Source organism: Emys orbicularis, chromosome 12, assembly GCF_028017835.1.
Source record: "Emys orbicularis isolate rEmyOrb1 chromosome 12, rEmyOrb1.hap1, whole genome shotgun sequence".
Lineage (NCBI taxonomy): Eukaryota > Metazoa > Chordata > Testudines > Emydidae > Emys > Emys orbicularis.
This window is the reverse complement of record NC_088694.1, coordinates 50,247,558-50,266,738: the sequence shown is the minus strand read 5'-3', so window position 1 is coordinate 50,266,738 and position 19,181 is coordinate 50,247,558. Positions and strand designations below refer to the sequence as shown.

Sequence of the window (19,181 nt, the reverse complement as noted above, 5' to 3'; positions counted from 1 at the left end):
GGATGTTCCTTAAAGAGAAGCCCCAACCCCCAACAATATGGGATCCTGGCCCTGGGTCCCTTTGCGTCCCCACGTGAGATGGAGACCATCCTATCCCCATCCTGCGCTCCAGGACTACCAGCTCCCAGTCCCCAGCCCCTCCATCCTGGAGGAGAGAGGGGATGTTACTACCCTCACACACACACACACACACACACACACACACACACACACACACACACACACACACACACACACACACACACACACACACACCATCCTTCTCCATATGTGCCCCAGATGAGTTATGTGCATGGCTTATCTGTGTCCTCCATCCCCACCCACCGAAGGCAAGCACTCTGCCCCGGGCGTCTACCTCCTGCGCCCCCACAACGAGGAGCTGAGCAGCAAAGGAGACTCCGTCAGCCTCACCTGCCTGGTGCGGGGCTTCTTCCCCGAGGACATCTCGGTGCAGTGGATGAAGAACCATGAAGGTGAAAATGAGACCAACTATATCACCACTCCACCCATGAAGGACGGAACCAGCGACTCAAACTTCTTCCTCTACAGCAAGCTGAACGTCAGCAAAGCCAGCTGGAACAGTGGGGACACCTACACCTGCATGGTCATCCACGAAGCCCTCTCGTTGAAGTTCACCCAACGCAGTGTCAGCAAAGTCTCTGGTAAATGAAGATGGCTCCTCCCAGCCCCACTGCTAGCACTGTCCAGTACAGCTTCCTTTAAATAATCTCTGTGCCCTCAATGACAACAAGTGAATAAATGGAACTAGTCTGAGCTCACCCCCGGTCTCCTTGTTGTGGTGTGACTGGGTGAAATCTGTGGGTCGCCCAAGGTGGACGAGGTCCCAGGTTGCAGTCTGGGAGAAACTGAGATGCTATAAGGCTGGGGCTGCCAATTCCCAGATCCTGTATGGGTGGATACATATATACCATGGATGGATGGGGAGATACACGGGTAGATGCCATGGAAGGAAATATGAGTAGATGCCATAGGAAGGAAGGATGGGTAGATATGTGGGTCCATGCCATGGAAGGAAGGATGAATGCCTGCACGAGTACATACACACCATGGACACAGTGATGGAGAGAGTGGGTAGATGCACAGTTACACAATACATACTGCAGAGGAACAGACACATTCAAGCCAATCTCAGCTGGAAGGCCAGGTGTTCAGAGAGATGATTAGATGGATACATACTTCAGATGGCAGGACTAATACACCAAGAGATATCACAAGGAGGAAGAGAGAAATAGGGAGATCATTATTTGGATTAAATTAACCCCTATACCCCCAACTGAGACCAGGACCCTGTTGAGATGGGCACAGCACAGACAGCAGCAGGCAGTCCTTCTCACAGCCTAAATAGAGAAAGAGGAGGAGGAGAACAGAGGTACCAAGAGGGGAAGGGACCTGCCCAAAATTACCGAGCATGTCAATGACAGAGCTAGAAACAGAATCCAGGTGTCCTGAGTGTCCCACCCACTGTGCCTGCAACTAGACTGCACTACACACAGGGAATGATGGTTGGATGGTTCAAAGAGGGTGGATGCCAATGGATAAATAGATGCAGAGGGATAGAAAAAATGTCTGGGGATCTGCAGATGGGTGGATGGATGGATAGAGGGGTGTGTTGGGGGATGTATGGATGGATAGAGGGGTGTGTATGGGGGGTATAGATGGATGGATGGCGAATGTTGGATGGGTACACTTTCTGAAGGATTGATTGATGGATGGATAAATGGATGGACTGTGATAGATGGATGGGTGGAGATGGGGATGAATGGATGTATAAATGAATGGAGGTGGATTGGTAGTTACATATGGCACTGAATTGGTACCGATGGGGATGGGCAGGTGGATGGATGAAGGATTTGTTACACATAGTGAGTGAGTGATAGATGGGGATGAAAGGATGGGGAAATATGATAATGGCTGACTACGTATATTTGGGAAAGGATGGATGGCAATGAATGGATGAGTGTCAATGGGTACCGATGGTGATGGAAGGATAGGGGTAGATGAATACTGAAAGGGATAGATAGATAGATAAGTGGATGGGGTTGCATGGATGGACGGTGAGGGATGAGGATGGACAGATGGACAGATGGATGGGACATTGGATGGATGGTTAGGAACAAGAATGGATGGATGGGTACAGATCCGTATGGATGACAGAAGATACAGATGAGGGTGGATGGATGGTTAGGGATGAGCAAGGATGGATGGATGGTACAGATCAGGAGGGATGGATGGAAGATATAGGGATGGATGGCTGTTTATGGATGAGGAAGGATGGATGAATGGCTAAGCAATCCCTAGGATCCTACTGAGGCAAGGTCCTCTAGGCTAGAACCAGAGGGGCGCTGTGTCAGGGTCAACATTTACCCCACATCCCATCCCACCCCAGAGAGGAGCAGGGAGAGTTTCCAGACAGAATCAGTGGAGGGAGGGCAATTCAAATTCCCTGACCCCTACACACACCTCCCCTGCTGGCTAAGAAGCTAAGGGGTCTCCCTCCACCCCCGACCCTCTGTAGTAGCTGGGGAGGGGGTGATAGGGCAACATACAGCAAACACCCCGCACCAGGGATCAGCTCCTGGCACCCAGTGCTCGCAAAGCAGCAGCAGTAGTAGGGCTGTTATGTGGAGCAGACACTAAGCAAGGGCTCAGCTAAAGTCTCACTAGCTCTGGTGACATAGGGGGCCCCAGGCAGTGGGGTGGGGCAGAGGATGCAGATACCCCTATGCCCCCACACATGAGCCCTGTCTCCTACGCAGCCCCACAGGGCACCTGCACACGTGTGTGTGTCAGCCCCAGGGCTGGATGGGTGAGCGCAGGGCTTGAAGACACCAGTGCCAAGCACAGCGCTCTGCACATGGTGCCAAAGGGTGGGTAGCCTGCAGCGGCAGTGGTAGGGCTGTTATCCTGGGGCAGTGCAGAGACTGCGGGGGTTGCTGAGAGAGAGAGAGAGAAATCTGGTACAGATGGACACATATGTAACATGGCATGCCCCAGGGACCCTCCCACCTGGGCTGTCGTGTTTGTACACACAGAGAGACACACAACACAGAGAGACATAAACATGCACCCAGAGGCAGCCACTTCTCCCTCCACTCCCGTCTCTGGGACAGGTGTTACAGGAATCTCTCACCCCGTGCTGAGTTGTGTCCCCTCTGGGGTGGAACATGGGGGCTGTTTATACATGGACCCCTCACCCAGCACTGAGATATGTCTGACTCTGGGGTGGGGTATGCAGGAGTCAGTTTATACGGGGATACCTCACCCACATCTAAGAAGCAGCTACCAACTCCAACCAAATCCTTGGAGCCCCCTTTACATAGGGAGTGAGGCCTGCATCATCCAGAAGCCATGCACACCTGCAGGGAGCACGGCAGTGGGCTCAGTATGGGGTGTTCTTCCCTCACAGTCAGAGCTGACCTCAATGCCCCCACTGCTATGCTGGGGGGCGCTGTGCTACAGGGGGAACCATCTTTCCCCTGAGAGATAAACCTGAGCCTCCCCATCATTAAATTACTCATGGCTCTGTTCATCAAAGCAACAGTGACCAGCAGGCCCCATGCCAGCTACAGCTTGGCATTTGGGCAAGGGGTCCCTATCTAAACAGCCCCTGTGTCCCACACCAAAGGGGGCCACATCTCAGTGCCAGCCCAGAGACCAGCTCTATAAACAGCCACCAGATGCCACCGTCCCAGTGCCACCCAAGGGAGCCCTAAATAAACAGCCCCAGAGGTGGCTGCGTTCCATCAGAAGTGACTCCTGAGTGTTTAGGTACATTGGGATCAGTGTCATAGAGGTACACGCATGAGATCCATCCATCCTGGACTTTAGGGGGCTCCCCTGTTGCGGCTGCATCCCAGCACCTCGCACACCCCTATGGATTTACCCTCTAAGGGATCCTGAGCCACCTCTCTTGTGGGAACGGAGGGAGATAGAGGGTGTGCAAAGGGAGAGAGCAAGTGAAGATGTGTGGAATGGATGGTTGGATGAATGGAGGGTTTTATCTAGAGATAGATAGGTGGAGGGGTGTGTGGGGATGGATGGATGGTTATATCTAGAGATAGATAGATGGAGGGGTGTGTGGTCATGGATGGATTGGTGGAGGGGTGAGTGGGGATGGATGGATGGTTGTATCTAGAGATAGATAGATGGAGGGGTGTGTGGTCATGGATGGATAGATGGAGGGGTGTGTGTGGATGGATGGATGGATGGATGGATGGATGGATGGATGGATGGATGGATGGATGGATGGATGGATGGATGGTTGTATCTAGAGATGGATGGGTGGAGGGTGTGTAGTCAGGGATGGATGCTTGTATCTAGAAATGGATGGGTAGAGGGGTTTGTGGTCATGGATGGATGGTTGTATCTAGAAATGGATGGGTAGAGGGGTGTGTGGTTATGGATGGATGGTTGTATCTAGAAATGGATGGGTGGAGGGGTGTGTGGTCATGAATGGATGGTTGTATCTAGAAATGGATGGGTAGAAGGGTGTGTGGTTATGGATGGATGGTTGTATCTAGAAATGGATGGGTAGAGGGGTGTGTGGTTATGGATGGATGGTTGTATCTAGAAATGGATGGGTGGAGGGGTGTGTGGTCATGAATGGATGGTTGTATCTAGAAATGGATGGGTAGAAGGGTGTGTGGTTATGGATGGATGGTTGTATCTAGAAATGGATGGGTGGAGCGGTGTGTGGTTTAGGATGGCTGGGGGTGTCTGGAGCGGGAATGGTGGAGGGATGGAAGGATGGGTAGAGAAGGGGATAGGCGGGTTGGTGTTGGACGCACAGTCCAAGCTCTATCTGTCCCAGTGGCTGAGTCGGAGTTGACATCTCTTTCTCTCTCCCCAACAGAGGTGATCGTGTCAGGTGAATTTTGCAGCGAGGACGAGGATGAGGAGCTAGACGGCCTCTGGTCCACCATCTCGGTCTTCATCACCCTCTTCCTCTTGAGCGTGTGCTACAGCGCCACCGTGACCCTGTTCAAGGTGAGAGAGAGAGAACGAACGTAGGAACGAAGGAAAGAAAAAGTTTAGCACAGTAGAGGGCAGCATAGAAGGGAAAGAAAGAAGAGAAGAATGAAAGAGAAAGAAGAATGGGTGAATAAGACAGAGACTGAATGAATGAGACACAGACATAAAAGCAGTAAGGAATGACAGACAGACAGAGCAGCTCCCCCCAGCGCTGACCCCTCTCACCCTTGCTCTCTCTGTCCCCTGCAGGTGAAGTGGTTTTTCTCCACCATGGTACAGCTGAAAAAGGTGAGAAGCCCTGAGTACAAGAACGTGATCCAGCGCGTGGTGTAGGGGCCGCTGCCCCCGTCCGCCCAGAGACAAGGGGCCAGGACTCCCGGCTTCATTGGCGACACCGCCCTCAGTCCCACAGCTGCCCCCCACCAGTGCTGTGCCTCTGGGAGACTCCCCTGGGGGGAGCGAGGAGCTCACCCCACATGGCCTAATCAGCCCTGCTGGGAGCTTGGCTGAGACCGGACAACTCGTGTCATGCAGGGAACCAGCGACCCTAGTGAGGAAACAACCCCTCTCCCAATTCCCACCCTCCTGAGCCCAACAGTCCCTGCTCTGGGGCTGGATCAGAGCCAGCACCCCGTAGAGGGGAAAGGCCCCATGTCCCTTCCCCACCCCCTGCGCCAGACAGCCCCCTGCCCTGGGGCAGGACCATAGCCAGAGTTGTGTCTGTCATGCTGTATTTTGCAGATTTAGCTCTTCGTTGGGATTTTTGTGTGTGGTGTGTGTGTGAGACTTTTGTTGTGTGCACTGAGAGACAATAAATAAATAAATAAATATACAAATCAGGCTGCATCGCATTCATAACCTCCATCCCTGACTTTCAGGGACCCCTGACGCCCTCCAGAGGGGCATGTCGTGTCTGTAGGGGGAGCCTCCGGGCATGGAGAATAAAATGATGGGCGCCCACTGAACTGGCTCCATTCGGAGATAGGGGGCCTAGCTACAAACCCAGAGATCTGGGGCTTCGTCCCTCAGCCTATACAGGCTGGGACAGAGGGGCAGGAAGGGGAGATCTCTGGGGCAGGGAAAGCCACTGATCAGATAGGGGGGCATGCGAGAGAAAAAGAAAGAAAGAAAGAAAGAAAGAAAGAAAGAAAGAAAGAAAGAAAGAAAGAAAGAAAGAAAGAAAGATGTGTATGTATGAGGATGGACGGATGCGTAGATAGATACCTGGGCACTGAGACATACAGTGGGTAGCGTTCTCCTTGGTTAAATCCCCCAAAACCACCCTGAAATGCAGCTACCAATTTTGAACTCATTTTATTTTGGATCAAACACAAAATTCCTGTGTAAGTTGCAAGTTAAAGAAAGGAGCCAATGAGACTCTTCTCCTTCGCCAGAGTCCAGGTTGACCAGAGCTTGGGACACAGATGTGCGCACACACACACACACATACACACACACACGGAAATCCGGTCCCTGCCATGGGACGGGGGTGGAGGATTGAGGGGCACGGGGCTGAGTTCAAGCTCCAGCGTGGGCTGCCCCACGGGGACGTCTGGGGAAGGACTCTGCCCTCCCTGCTCTGGGCTCTGCTGAGCTCAGACCCTTCAGCGGCCGTTGTCGCGCCCTCTGAGCTGCCGTGGAACATGGTCCCTCCAGGTGTCCGGAGAGAGGGCAGGAGCCCGGGAGGGCTGAAGATGGAGGGAGGGAATGAAGAGGACGAAGCAGTGCTGGCCACCTCCTAGGAGCCTGGAGCCGGACACTCACCACACCTGTGGGACACAGAGAGCAGAGGGGTTCAGCCGATACCATTGGACCCGGCGTTGGGCTCACACCCAGTATCGTACGCTGGGAGAGCAAGGCCAGAAGGGACCGTTGGGACCATCTAGCCTGTCCTGATGCATAGCACGGGCCACGGACCTCGCCCAGCCACGCCTGCATCCTGCCAGGATGTCTGGGTTGAGCTGGAGCTCAACTTCCAGACAGAGACACCAGCCTTGTCAAACCGCCTCAGGGAACGGCCACTGCCCAGCGGGTGCCGCACACCAACACCCTGGAGCCACAGCTGTCTAAGCCGATTCCGCTTCTGGTTCCAGGCGCCTTCCACCATGTCCCCGCCACAGAACCGGCTTCACAGGCACCTATGGCCCTTGTGCATCTGGGCCCCACGACTGATCCTTAATGATCATGGCGGAGTGGTTAGTGATAGACGCTCATTGATCCTTGCTCCGTGAACATTTGTTCTGGCTTCTTAATTAGTGATCATTCATTTTTGGTCATTGATCATTAATTGTTGATTATTGATAAGTGATTATTATCAGCTGATAATTACTAGCAGCTTATTGATGGTTGATGCTTGATCCTTGATTGTTTAACATTAATTACTGATCTGTGAGTGTTGATTATTGATAATTCATTGCAGATTAATGGCTATTCAGCATTAATTACAGATCACTAGGTACTGACCAGAGATAGCCAATCCCAGATTATTGATTTCTCAGTGATAAATGATTGGAATTGCTAATAGTCTGTTGATTCATTTATTGATCACTGCCGAATCAACCCTGATGGGAGCTCGTTAATTAGTGATGACGGGTGGTGGATTATTAACAAGTAATCATTCCTGATTATCTCTGATTGATCGTTGGGCACTGTCAGGAATCAGGGCTGACAGCAGAGCCAGTCCCAGGCGACCTGACGTGCGCACCTGGCCTGTAGCTGCCTGATCGGCTCCGCCCTGATTGCTGGGCAGAGTCAGCAGACCGGCTCATAAGCCCAGCAGAGCTTAAGCAGTTGCCCAAAGTATTTCCCCAGGGCTGTGATAGCGGCTGTGTCGGATTGTTCCAGCTCCTGCCTTGTTCCCGTCTCGGTCCAGCCCTGCTCCTGTCTGGCTCCAGCCCAGCTCCTGTCCTGGACCCAGGCTGTCCTCTCTCCAGGTAACCTGTTCCTAAACCTGGGCTCTAATTCCTGACTTTGGTTTTAGCCTCTGACAACCATAGAATCATAGACATATGTGACATGGAGAGACCTCGAGAGGCCACCTAGTCCCGTCTCCTGCCGTGAGGCCGGACTAAGTAATAACTAGTCCATCCCTGCAGGGCCGGCTCCAGGCACCAGCAAACCAAGCAGGTGTTTGGGGCGGCACATTTTCAGAGGCGGCATTACGGCCAGCCTTTTTTGTTGTTGTTGCTTGGGGTGGCAAAAGCATAGAGCCGGCCCTGGCAGTAGCACCAGCACATCGTGCACGGGGGGCGCCTTGGGGCTACTGCGGTTCACGCCGTGGGGGAGCAGCGCCCACACCTTGTGGCTGGGCCGGGCAGGCTCCGAGCGGGGGACATTCGGGCTGGGGGCCGCCCCGCGGGGCGCATGGAGCCGCCTGCAGGTGCCGCAGGGCAGCTTCCCCCCAGCGCTGCAGCCGGGGCTGGGCAAAGCATCCCAAGCCGCCCAGGGACTGCGGCAGGGCAGCCAGGAGCAGCAGCAGCAGCGGGGCCATAGTGGGGACCGGTGCCCGGGGCGCTGCCATGAGGGGCCTGCGTCCCACTCTCCGGGTCTCTGCTCCCTCTGGGGCTGCCCTGCCCCGGCTCCTCAGCCCTCCCGGGTCTGGCCGGTCCTGGAGGCGGGAGCTCTGGCTGGAGGGACCCTGGGCTGAGGCGCGGCCCAGGAGCCCCGCTGCTTATCCCGACCCTGCCAGCGCCGGACCAGCTGGAGGCGAGGGGGGAGCGGGCGGAGTTAGCACTGGTGGGGGGGAGCCCAGCGTTGGGGTGGCAGGGGGTGCCGGTGGGGGGGAGAGCCTAGGTCTGGGGTGGGGGGCAGCCAAAAAATTTTTGCTTGGGGCAGCAAAAACCTAGAGCTGGCCCTGCGCACCGGGAGAGAGTGCCATGAAATACCCCTTCAAGGGTTAGCCCGGCTTTCCCCTTCTTCTCTCCCTTCCCCGCCCCCTTGGAAACGAATCTGAGCCGGGAGAAATCCTTTCATTCAGGCACAACTTTTTAAGGATAATGACCCGACCCTTTGATCAAGTGGCAGTGTCGGGATTAGCACCCGTCGGACAGCAGGCAATTCTCCAGCGCGCTCCTCACCCATGTCAGTGAATGATTTGGGGAACGTCAGGCTCATTTGAAATGAGCGAACGTAGCAGAAAGCGCTCCGAAGCAGCAGCCCAGCTCCTAGTAAGACTGAACTACGGAGCGTGTCCAGGAGAGCCAAGGGCTGTCTCAGGAGATAACTGTCCCCTTTTGAGGGCTCTCGCTCAGCCCGCAGCCTTCCGTCAAGAGACCCAGGCGTGACACCGGGGCAGCAAAGCACGTGGGGATTTAAGCCTCTGGAAATGTCCCTCTCTAGTCTGTATTTCCCCTCCGCACATATCACAGGCGCACGAGTTACTCCGGCGCTCTAGTGGCCCATGGGGCGTTTCAGCTCCTCTGTCTCAATAAGAAATTCAGGCAGATACACCTGGCTCAAGCAGATTCAGATGCAGTCGTTGCCCAATGCTGCATCAGTACCGCCCCCAGTCAAACAAAACAAAACAACAACAACCAACATTGCAAAGTGCAAACGTGTGTAAAAGCCAAAAAAAAGGGCAGGGGGGCGGCCAAAATTTTTTTTGCTTGGGGCGGCAAAAAACCTAGAGCCGGCCCTGCATCCCTGACAGGTATTTGTCTAACCCAGGGATCGGCAACCTTTGGCACGCGGCTCGTCAAGGTAAGCACCCTGGTGGGCCGGGCCGGTTTGTTTAGCTGCCAGGCCAATGGGGGTGGCAGGAAGCGGCAGCCAGCACATCCCTCATCCCACAGCCCCCATTGGCCTGGAGCTGCGAACCACGGCCAGTGGGAGCTGCGATCGCCCGAACCTGCCGACACGGCAGGTAAACAAACCAACCCGGCCCACTAGGGTGCTTACCCTGGCGAGCCACGTGCCAAAGGTTGCCGATCCCTGGTCTAACCTGTTCCTAAAAACCTCCAACAATGGAGGATCCACAACCTCCCTGGGCAATTTGTTCCAGTATTTACCCAGCCTGACAGGTAGGAAGTTTTTTCCAGTGTCCAACCTAAACCGACCTTGCTGCAATTTAAGCCCATTGCTTCTTGTCCTATCCTCAGAGGATAACAAGTAAAATTTTTCATCCTCCTTTTTGTAACAACCTTTTATGTATTTCAAAAATGTTATGTCATTCCCCCGCCCCGGCTACCCCAGTCTTCTCCTCTCCAGGCTAAACAAACCCAGTTCTTTCAATCTTCCCTCACAGCTCATGTTTTCAAGCCCTTAAATGATTTTTCTTGCTCTCCTATGGCCTTTTGTCAATTTTTCCACATCTTTCCTGAAATGTGGTGCCCAGAACTGGACACAATAATCCAGCTGAGGCCGTATCAGCGCGGAGCAGGGCAGAAGAATTACTTCTCGTGTTTTCTGCTAATACATCCCCAAATTTGTTTTTTTCCCGACACTATTACATTGTTGACTCATATTTAGCTTGCGATGCACTATGACCCCCAGATCCCTTTCCACAGTACTCCTTCCTAGGCAGTCATTTCCCATTCTGTATGTGTGCTACTGATTGTTCGTTCTTAAGTGGAATACCTTGCATTTGTCCTTATTGAATTTCATCACTGAATGTGGGTGACTGAGTAGTTACCGAGGATGGTTGGTGGCTGATGGGGGGGATAGATTACTGAGCACTGGTTATTGCTAGAAGCAGTGAAGCGTGACCATGAAGGTAGCTGTGGCTATTACCTTAACCAGCGTGACGCCGGCGCTGTACAACAGGCTGAGCAGGAAGAGAGCAATGAAGACAACAGGTGTCCAGAGACTGTCAGATTCCTCCTCTCCTCCTTCAACATAGATGTCGTGGTCCTCCACCAGGCAGTGAGGAGCTGGGGATGAGATAAATGGGCCAGTTAGAGAGGCCTCTTCGTTAAGCCAAGGAGCTGAGTGGGCCCAGCAGGGAGCTCCGATCTGTGCTCTTGGCAGGAGTTCCTGTCCAGGGCCAGAGACAGAGGGTTCCCTGCCAGGAGAGACCGGCAGGCTGCAGGTGGAGACCCCCCGTCACAGGCTGCAATTCTCAGAGCAGCCTCAGGGATTTCAGCCCCCAGCTTCCAATGAACAGAGCACTAGGATTGGACTCAGGACCCCCATGGGTCTATTCCCAGCTCTGTCATTGACATTGAGGGACCTCAGGCAATTCACCTCCTCTCTCTGTGCCTCAGTTTCCCTTCACACCCTTTCTCTGTTTGGACATTAAACTCTTCTGGGCAGAGACTGTCTCTTACTCTATGTGTGTGCAGCTCCTAGCACATTGGGGTCCCAAACTCAGTGGAGACCTCTTCACATGACTGTCATACACCTAATTACAGGGCCAGCTGATGGGAACAACTTTTAAGCTACTACCCGCTTGGACTCCATTGCAACCCATGCTCCGAGAAGGGGGAAGATCTGCCGCCCATCCCCACATTTGGGCAAACTTACAAAAGGGGGAAAGGCATGGCCACCCCATCACCAACACCCTGAGCTGCCCCATATTGTCAGGACGCTGGAAACAGAAGTGATGGCCCCCAACTGATTTCTCAGAGCGACTCTGCCACCGTCACACAGCAGTGACCTCAGTCCCTGTAGGCAGACGTCTCCATGGCCCATTTCTAATTCCTTGAGCCGTCTGTATTGTTGTGTCCTGGGGACTGAGTAAAGACCTCTCCCAACTCATTGCACATGGGATACCACTCAGTAGGAGCCTCTTTCACTCACCACCAGCCTGGGCTCCATTGGGAACCCGTTCCCAAGAGCTGGAAGGACTCACAGCCCAGCATTCCCTGAGCCCATCCATGTGTCTTGTCAACAGCACGAACGCCTCCTGGGAAATGGCCTGGAGCCTCCGCAACTTAGTACACTCCTTGTTACTCAAAGGGCTGGCATGAGAGGCCTCAGCTGTCTGGATGTACCAGCTGAAATCTTAATTCACTCACCAGCGCACTCGATGGCCTGGGCCACAGAGTTCAGTGGTGGATAATTGACGTGACCTTCCTAGCTCTGAAACCTTGACTGGGGCTTTTGTAGATCTTAAGGCAAGAAGGGACCATTACAGCAATGAGCCTGACCTCCTGTATATCACAGGTCAAAGAATCTCACCCAGCTACCCCTCAATGGAGCCCAATGACTTGTCTTTATTGGGAGCAATGGGCCCCAGGCTGGATATACAAATCTTGAGATGGAGACTCCACCACTTCCACTGGAAGTTCAATCCAATGGTTCCCTTCCAGATTTTGTGCCTGTGATGGGGTGTGCAAACCCGCACTAGCCAAGACAGGGTTAATCCCACCCTAGTGGGGGAGGAAGTCCTGCCCCTCAGACCATGCTAAGCAGGCTCCAAATGCTGTGCTGGTATAAAGAAGAGCAGCCCAGCTCAGTCTGCACTGACTGCCAAGGAGGAAGGACTCAGTCGAGGCTCCAGCCCAGGGGCCATTACAGCCCTTGCCTGTGGAAGGCAGAGATCTAGAGACACAGACCAGAGACCTGTTGCCTACAGCTGACCAGCTGGAGTCGGAGTCCCAGGGAATTACCTGCACCGAGGAGCCAGGAGACCCCGACGTGATATGGACTGCAGCTTCAGGAAGCCCAGTCGGAAGTGACCCAGGGAGGTGGAGGGAGTGGTATCTCCCACCCGTGTAAGGTCAGCATGTTGCAGTGTTGCAATGAGGGGAGGAAAAAAATAACAGAATATGCGGAAAAGGCAGAGGTGCTTAATGACGTCTCTGTTTCAGTTTTCACCAACAAGGTGTGTGGCGATTGGACGTCTAACATAGTGAATGCCATTGAAAATGAGGTAGGATCAGAGGCTAAAATAGGAAAAGAACAAGTTAAAAATTACTTAGATAAGTTAGTTGGCTTCAAGTCATCAGGGGCTGATAAAATGCATCCTAAAATACTCAAGAAGCTGACTGAGGAGATATCTGAGCCATTAGCGATTATCTTTGAAAAGTCATAGAAGATGGGAGAGATTCCAGAAGACTGGAAAAGGGCAAATATAGTGCCCATCTATAAAAATGAAAATAAGGACAACCCAGGGAATTACAGACGAATCAGCTTAACTTCTGTATCCGGAAAGATAATGGAGCAAATAATTAAGCAATCTATTTGCAAACATGTAGAAGAAAATAAGGTGATAAGTAACAGCATGGATTTGTCAAGAACAAATCGTGTCAAACCAAACTGATAGCTTTCTTTGACAGGGTAACAAGCCTTGTGGATGGGGGGAAGTGGTAGATTTGGTATATATTGATTTTAGTAAGGCTTTTGATACTGGATTGCATGACCTTCTCATAAACAAACTAGGGAAATGCAACCTAGATGGAGCTTGTCATAACTATAAAGGGGAGGGTAACAGCTCTCCTGTGTACAATACTATAAAATCTCTCCTGGCCAGAGACTCCAAAATCCTTTTACCGGTAAAGGGTTAAGAAGCTCAGGTAACCTGGCTGACACCTGACCCAAAGGACCAATAAGGGGACAAGATACTTTCAAATCTTGGTGGGGGGGAAGGCTTTTGTTTGTGCTCTTTGTTTTGGTGGTTGTTCGCTCTTGGGACTAAGAGGGACCAGACATCAATCCAGGCTCTCCAAATCTTTCTGAACAAGTCTCTCATATTTCAAACTTGTAAGTAAACAGCCAGGCAAGGCGTGTTAGTTTTACCTTTGTTTTCTCAACTTGTAAATGTACCTTTTACTAGAGTGTTTACCTCTGTTTGCTGTAACTTTGAACCTGAGGCTAGAGGGGGGTCCTCTGGGCTCTTTAAGTTTGATTACCCTGTAAAGTTATTTTCCATACTGATTTTACAGAGATGATTTTTACCTTTTTTCTTTAATTAAAAGCCTTCTTTTTAAGAACCTGATTGATTTCTCCTTGTCTTAAGATCCAAGGGGGTTTGGATCTGTATTCACCAGGAGTTGGTGAAAAGGAAGGAGGGGGGAAGGGTCAATTTCTCCTTGTTTAAGATCCAAGGAGTTTGGATCTGTATTCACCAGGGAATTGGTGAAGATCTCTCAAGGCTTCCCAGGGAAGGGAATTAGCATCGAGAGTGGTGGCAGCGGACCAGATCTAAGCTGGTCGTTAAGCTTAGAAGTTTTCATGCAGGCCCCCACATCTGTACCCTAAAGTTCAGAGTGGGGAAGCAGCCTTGACAGAGCTACTATAAGGTGGGTGCATAACTGGTTGGAAAACCATTCCCAGAGAGCAGCAAAAAGTCCTGTGGCACCTTATAGACTAACAGACGTACTGGAGCATGAGCTTTCGTGGGTGAATACCCACTTCTTCTTATTCACCCACGAAAGCTCATGCTCCAATGCGTCTGTTAATCTATAAGGTGCCACAGGACTTTTTGCTGCTTTTACAGATCCAGACTAACACGGCTACCCCTTTGATACTTCATTCCCAGAGAGTAGTTATCAGTGGTTCACAGTCATGCTGTAAGGGCATAATGAGTGGGGTCCCATAGGGATCAGTTCTGGGTCCGGTTCTGTTCAATATATTCATCAATGATTTAGATAATGGCATAGAGAGTACATTTATAAAGTTTGCAGATCATACCAAACTGGAAGGGGTTACAAGTGCCTTGGAGGATAGGAATAAAATTCAAAATGATCTGGACAAACTGGAGAAATGGTCTGAAGTAAATAGGATGAAATTCAATAAGGAAAAATGCAAAGTACTCCACTTAGGAAGGAACAATCAGTTGCACACATACAAAATAGGAAATGACTGCCTAGGAAGGAGTACTGCAGAAAGGGATCTGGGGGTCATAGTGGATCACAAGTTAATTATGAGTCAGCAGTGTAACACTGTTGCAAAAAAAGCGAACATCATTCTGGGATGTATTAGCAGGACTGTTGTAAGCAAGACAGGAGAAGTAATTCTTCCGTACTACTCCGCACTGATAAGGCCTCAACTGGAGTATTGTGTCCAGTTCTGGGCGCCACATTTCAGGAAAGATGTGGACAAACTGGAGAAAGTCAGAGAAGAGAAACAAAAATGATTAAAGGTCTAGAAAACGTGACCTATGAGGGAAGATTAAAAACTGGGTTTGCTTAGTCTGGAAAAGAGAAGGCTGAGCGAGGACATGATAACAGTTTTCAAGTACATAAAAGGTTGTTACAAGGAGGAGGGAGAAAAATTGTTCTCCTTAACCTCTGAGGATAGGACAAGAAGCAATGGGCTTAAATTGCAGCAAGGGAGGTGTAGGTTGGACACTAGAAAAACCTTCCTGTCAGGGTGGTTAAGCACTGGAACAAATTGCCTAGGGAGGTTGTGGAATCTCCACCACTGTAGGTTTTTAAGAGCACGTTAGACATCCCTGTCAGGGATGGTCTAGATAATATTTAGTCCTGCCATGAGTGCAGGGGACTGGACTAGATGAGCTCTTAAGGTCCCCTCCAGACCTTTGAGTCTATGATTTTATGACTCCCGCTGACCCAGTGGTGGACCACTCCACCACTGCTAGGGCCCTGGGTCAGGACCCGGTGGAGTCGGGTGGGCCCATGTCCCCCTACCCTGGGCATCACCCCCTCTGGTGACGGCCCCTGGGTTTGGCCATTACACTACACTCCCCTGCATTTGAGGGCCTCTCTATTCACTCTGACTCCTAGGCCACGCTCCCCTGCACTCAAGGGCCGCTATATTGACTCAAGCCCCTAGGAAACAAAACCCTGCACTCAAGGGCTAATATATTGACCCTGGGCACTAGGCCCCACCACTCTGTGCTCGTGGGTGGCCGTATTGTCTCAGCCCATTAGGCCACACAGCCCAGAACCCAAGGGCTGCCACTTAGACGCTGGCAATTGGGCTGCATTGTGGTGAGGCCCAGGACAGTCCGGTAGACTGTATCTGCAGTGTCAGCACAACCCTGATCCACCCCGCAGTGCTTTATTCTACATTTGTATCTGTCTAGGTTTAACTTCCAGCCATTGGCTCCTCTTCAGCCTTTCTATACTAAGTTACAGACCTTTACTGCCTGGTACTTTCTCCCCATGGAGGTACTTATATATATCAATGAAGCCATCTCCTGAATGTCTCTTTCAGCCAATTCGTCTCCTCCTATCTCTCACTGGAAGGCATTTTCTCCAGCCCTCTAATCATGTTAGAATGATTTGGATATTGGAAATTCCAATATTCTGGAATTCTGTTTGAATATTAGACAAGAGAATGGCCACACTGCAAGGGGCAAATGGTCCATCTACCCCAGTATCCTGTCTTCCAACAGTGGCTGTTGCCAGATGTATCAGAGGGAATAACCAGATATGGGCAATTATTGAGTCATCCATCTGCTGTTGTACAGTACCAGCCTATGACAGGCAGAGCCTTAGGGACAACAAGAGCTTAGGGCTGCGTCCCTGACCATCTTGACTAATAAGCTTTGATAGACTTCTCCACCATGAACTTGTCTAATTCTTTTTTGAACCCAGCTATATTTTTTGCCATCACAACATCCCCTGACAACTAGTTCCATGGGTTGACTCTGTGGTGTGAAGAAGTACTTCCTTGTGTTTGTTTTAAACCAGCTGCCATTTAATTTCATTGGGTGACACCTGGTTCTTGTGTTATCTGAAGGGGAACATAACACTTCCTTATTTGCTTTCTCCACACCAGTCATGATTTTAGAGACCTCTATCATATTCCCCCTTAGTCATTTCTTGTCTAAGATGAAAAGTCCCAGCCTTTCTAAGCTCTCCTCATACGGAAACTGTTCCATCCCCATGATCAATTTTCTCCCCTTTCTCTGTACCTTCTCCATTTCTAATACGTCTTTCTTGAGATGGGGCAATCAGAATTGTATGCAGTATTCAAGCTGTGGACATACCATGGATTTATATGGTGGCATTATGAGATTTACTGTTTTATTGTCTCTCCCTTTCCTAATGGTTCCTACCATTGTTACCTTTTCTGACTGTCACTGCATGTTGACTCCCAAACTGAATGCTGTGTTCCAGTATCGGTCCCCCTAACTCCATACACAGAGGTGAAATCACTTCCCCTGCACACCACCCCATGGTCATACATCCAGGGACAGAGCTGGTGGGAATGGAGGCTCCTAACTCAGTCTCACCCTCCCGCCTAGCTCCCTGCAGACATAACACCAGATTCCTGGGGGCTCTGCCTCTGCACCTTATGTGGTCAGGTGAGGACGCATCTCCGAGGAGTTTTGATGCCAGAGTGGCAAGGGCTACATTGCTAGACAGGTGCAATGGTTAAGAAACAAGTCTTGGAGATGGGGGATCGGGGCTCTATTCCCACCTCTCCCACTGACCTGCAGTGTGACCAGAAACAAGCCACTTAGGCTGGGGTCTTTAAAGGACTCTTAGGAAATTAGGTGCCCGTAAAATAAACTCACAAGTTCCTTGGGAGTTGGGTGTTACACTCCTTTCTATCATCCCAATTTTAATCCCTTTGTGCCAAAATATCCCCTCCCAGCCTCTCTCTGCTTAGAAACATGACACTGCATGAGGATGGATGGATGAAGAGAGGACACTGCATAATTTTGCATGTATGAATGGATGGATATGGTAGAATCAAAGAGAGAGGTACTGCAGAGGGTAGGATGGATGGATGGATATAACCTGTGGAAGGATGAATTGATGGAGACAATCCATAAGGAAAGGAGGATGGCTAGAGAGAAGAAAGATGGGTGGATGGATACATCTAGATATTGTGGGAGGAAGCATGGGTGGGTAGATAAGACACATGGACAGTCTCTGCCAGAAGACACACGCTTCATCACAAACTCTAACATGTTGCATTTTATTGGGGCATATTCCACACACTGCCACGCTCTCTACACCAGAGCTACCACAGCTTTACACACAGGCTAAGAGGAATCCCAGACCCCACGAGGTTCCGTGGCCATCTCAGATACGCCATGAGGAGCCCGCGGGGCTCTGCTCCTCAGTAGCAAGTGACGTCGGTGTCGGACAAGATCACAGAGACATTGACGGCAGTGGGTTTACCGGAGGATTTGTCCACGCTCCGGTGGATGAAGGTCATGGGCAGACCCTCGTGCCCCACCACGCAGGCGTACGTGTCCCCCCGCTCCCATTCGGATGCCAAGACATTGAGTTTGCTGTAGATGAAGTAGAGCTCCTCCTTCCCAGCCTCCCGGACGGGGCCGATGTTGGTGTAGGCTTCCTGGGGCACGGGCCGGTCCTGCTGGGTCCATGTCACCAAGATCTCTCTGGGCTGGAAGCCGGAGGCCAGGCAGGTGATGGTGGCTGATTCACGGAGAGCCAGCTCCTCAGCGTGAGGAGGGGAGATGTAGACAGAAGGGGCCCGGAGGGAGACCACTGCCATGAGAAAAAGCAAAGGGTTAATGTTAAGGATTGGGACCCAGGAGTCCTGGCTACCATCCCCCACCCTCATCATCCTGCAATATCCCACTAGACACACACCCCCGCACCCCTCCCAGACGCATGGGTAGAATCCAGGAGTTCGGGCCACACTAACCCACTAGATCCAAATACCTTCCATGAAAAGGGGGTAGAACCCAGCAGCCACAGCATCCAGTCTCCCTATTCTAACCCACTACATCCCACTTCCCTCCCAGAGACAGAACAAGAACCCAGGTGTCCTGACTCTCCGTCCCCTTCTGTCTCATAAATTTCCATATTTCGATCCACCCACAAATGTGTAACTCCCTGTCCCAAAGACCTGAAACCAGATCAGAGCTTGCGCCCCCTAGAGACAGAAGGTCCCATGTCCCATTCCCCACACCCTGAGCCAGCCACTCCCCCCAGCCTGCAGCCGGATTGGAGCTGGCGCCCCCTACAGGGGAAAGGCTGAGTTCTTACTGTGACTCTTGTGGATGGTCTTGACAATGGCCGACGGGATGTCTTGGTGCTTCACGGTGCAGGTGAACTCCTCCCCCGCCTGCCACTCCTCCACGCACACCCGCAAGATGCTGGTTGCACTGTAGGTGCCATCTTCCTGCAGCACCGGCTCCCTGGAGACCACGGCCAACGGGCCCCCGCTACCCCGGTTCCAGGAGACCTCCAGGCTGCCGGGGGTCTCCATGCCACTCACCAAACAACTGATGGTGGCATTCTGTGCTATGTAGAGGTCCTCCAGGGAAGGGGGAAGGAGAGAGACCTCTAGAGGGTGTCGATTACAGTTGCTGACACCTGGTTGGGGGCAGGAGGCAGCGTTGAGGGCTGGGCTGAGCA

General features: G+C 51.7%; 3 gene segments (V, D, J or C); 2 read left to right on the top strand and 1 right to left on the bottom strand.

Annotated features, from left to right (window-relative positions):
- The window catches only part of LOC135886769 (immunoglobulin epsilon heavy chain-like), a 199,510-nt gene extending 198,741 nt beyond the window's left edge, over positions 1-769 (top strand). Inside the window, 1 exon segment of the C gene segment in view lies at positions 330-769. Coding sequence covers positions 330-670 — 341 coding nt within the window.
- LOC135886886 (immunoglobulin heavy constant gamma 2-like) overlaps positions 1-19,181 on the top strand; it is a 131,428-nt gene that overhangs the window by 83,014 nt on the left and 29,233 nt on the right.
- LOC135886365 (Ig heavy chain C region, membrane-bound form-like) overlaps positions 6,714-19,181 on the bottom strand; it is an 89,480-nt gene continuing 77,012 nt past the window's right edge. Inside the window, 4 exon segments of the C gene segment in view lie at positions 6,714-6,761; positions 10,720-10,859; positions 17,973-18,305; positions 18,810-19,139. Coding sequence covers positions 6,753-6,761; positions 10,720-10,859; positions 17,973-18,305; positions 18,810-19,139 — 812 coding nt within the window.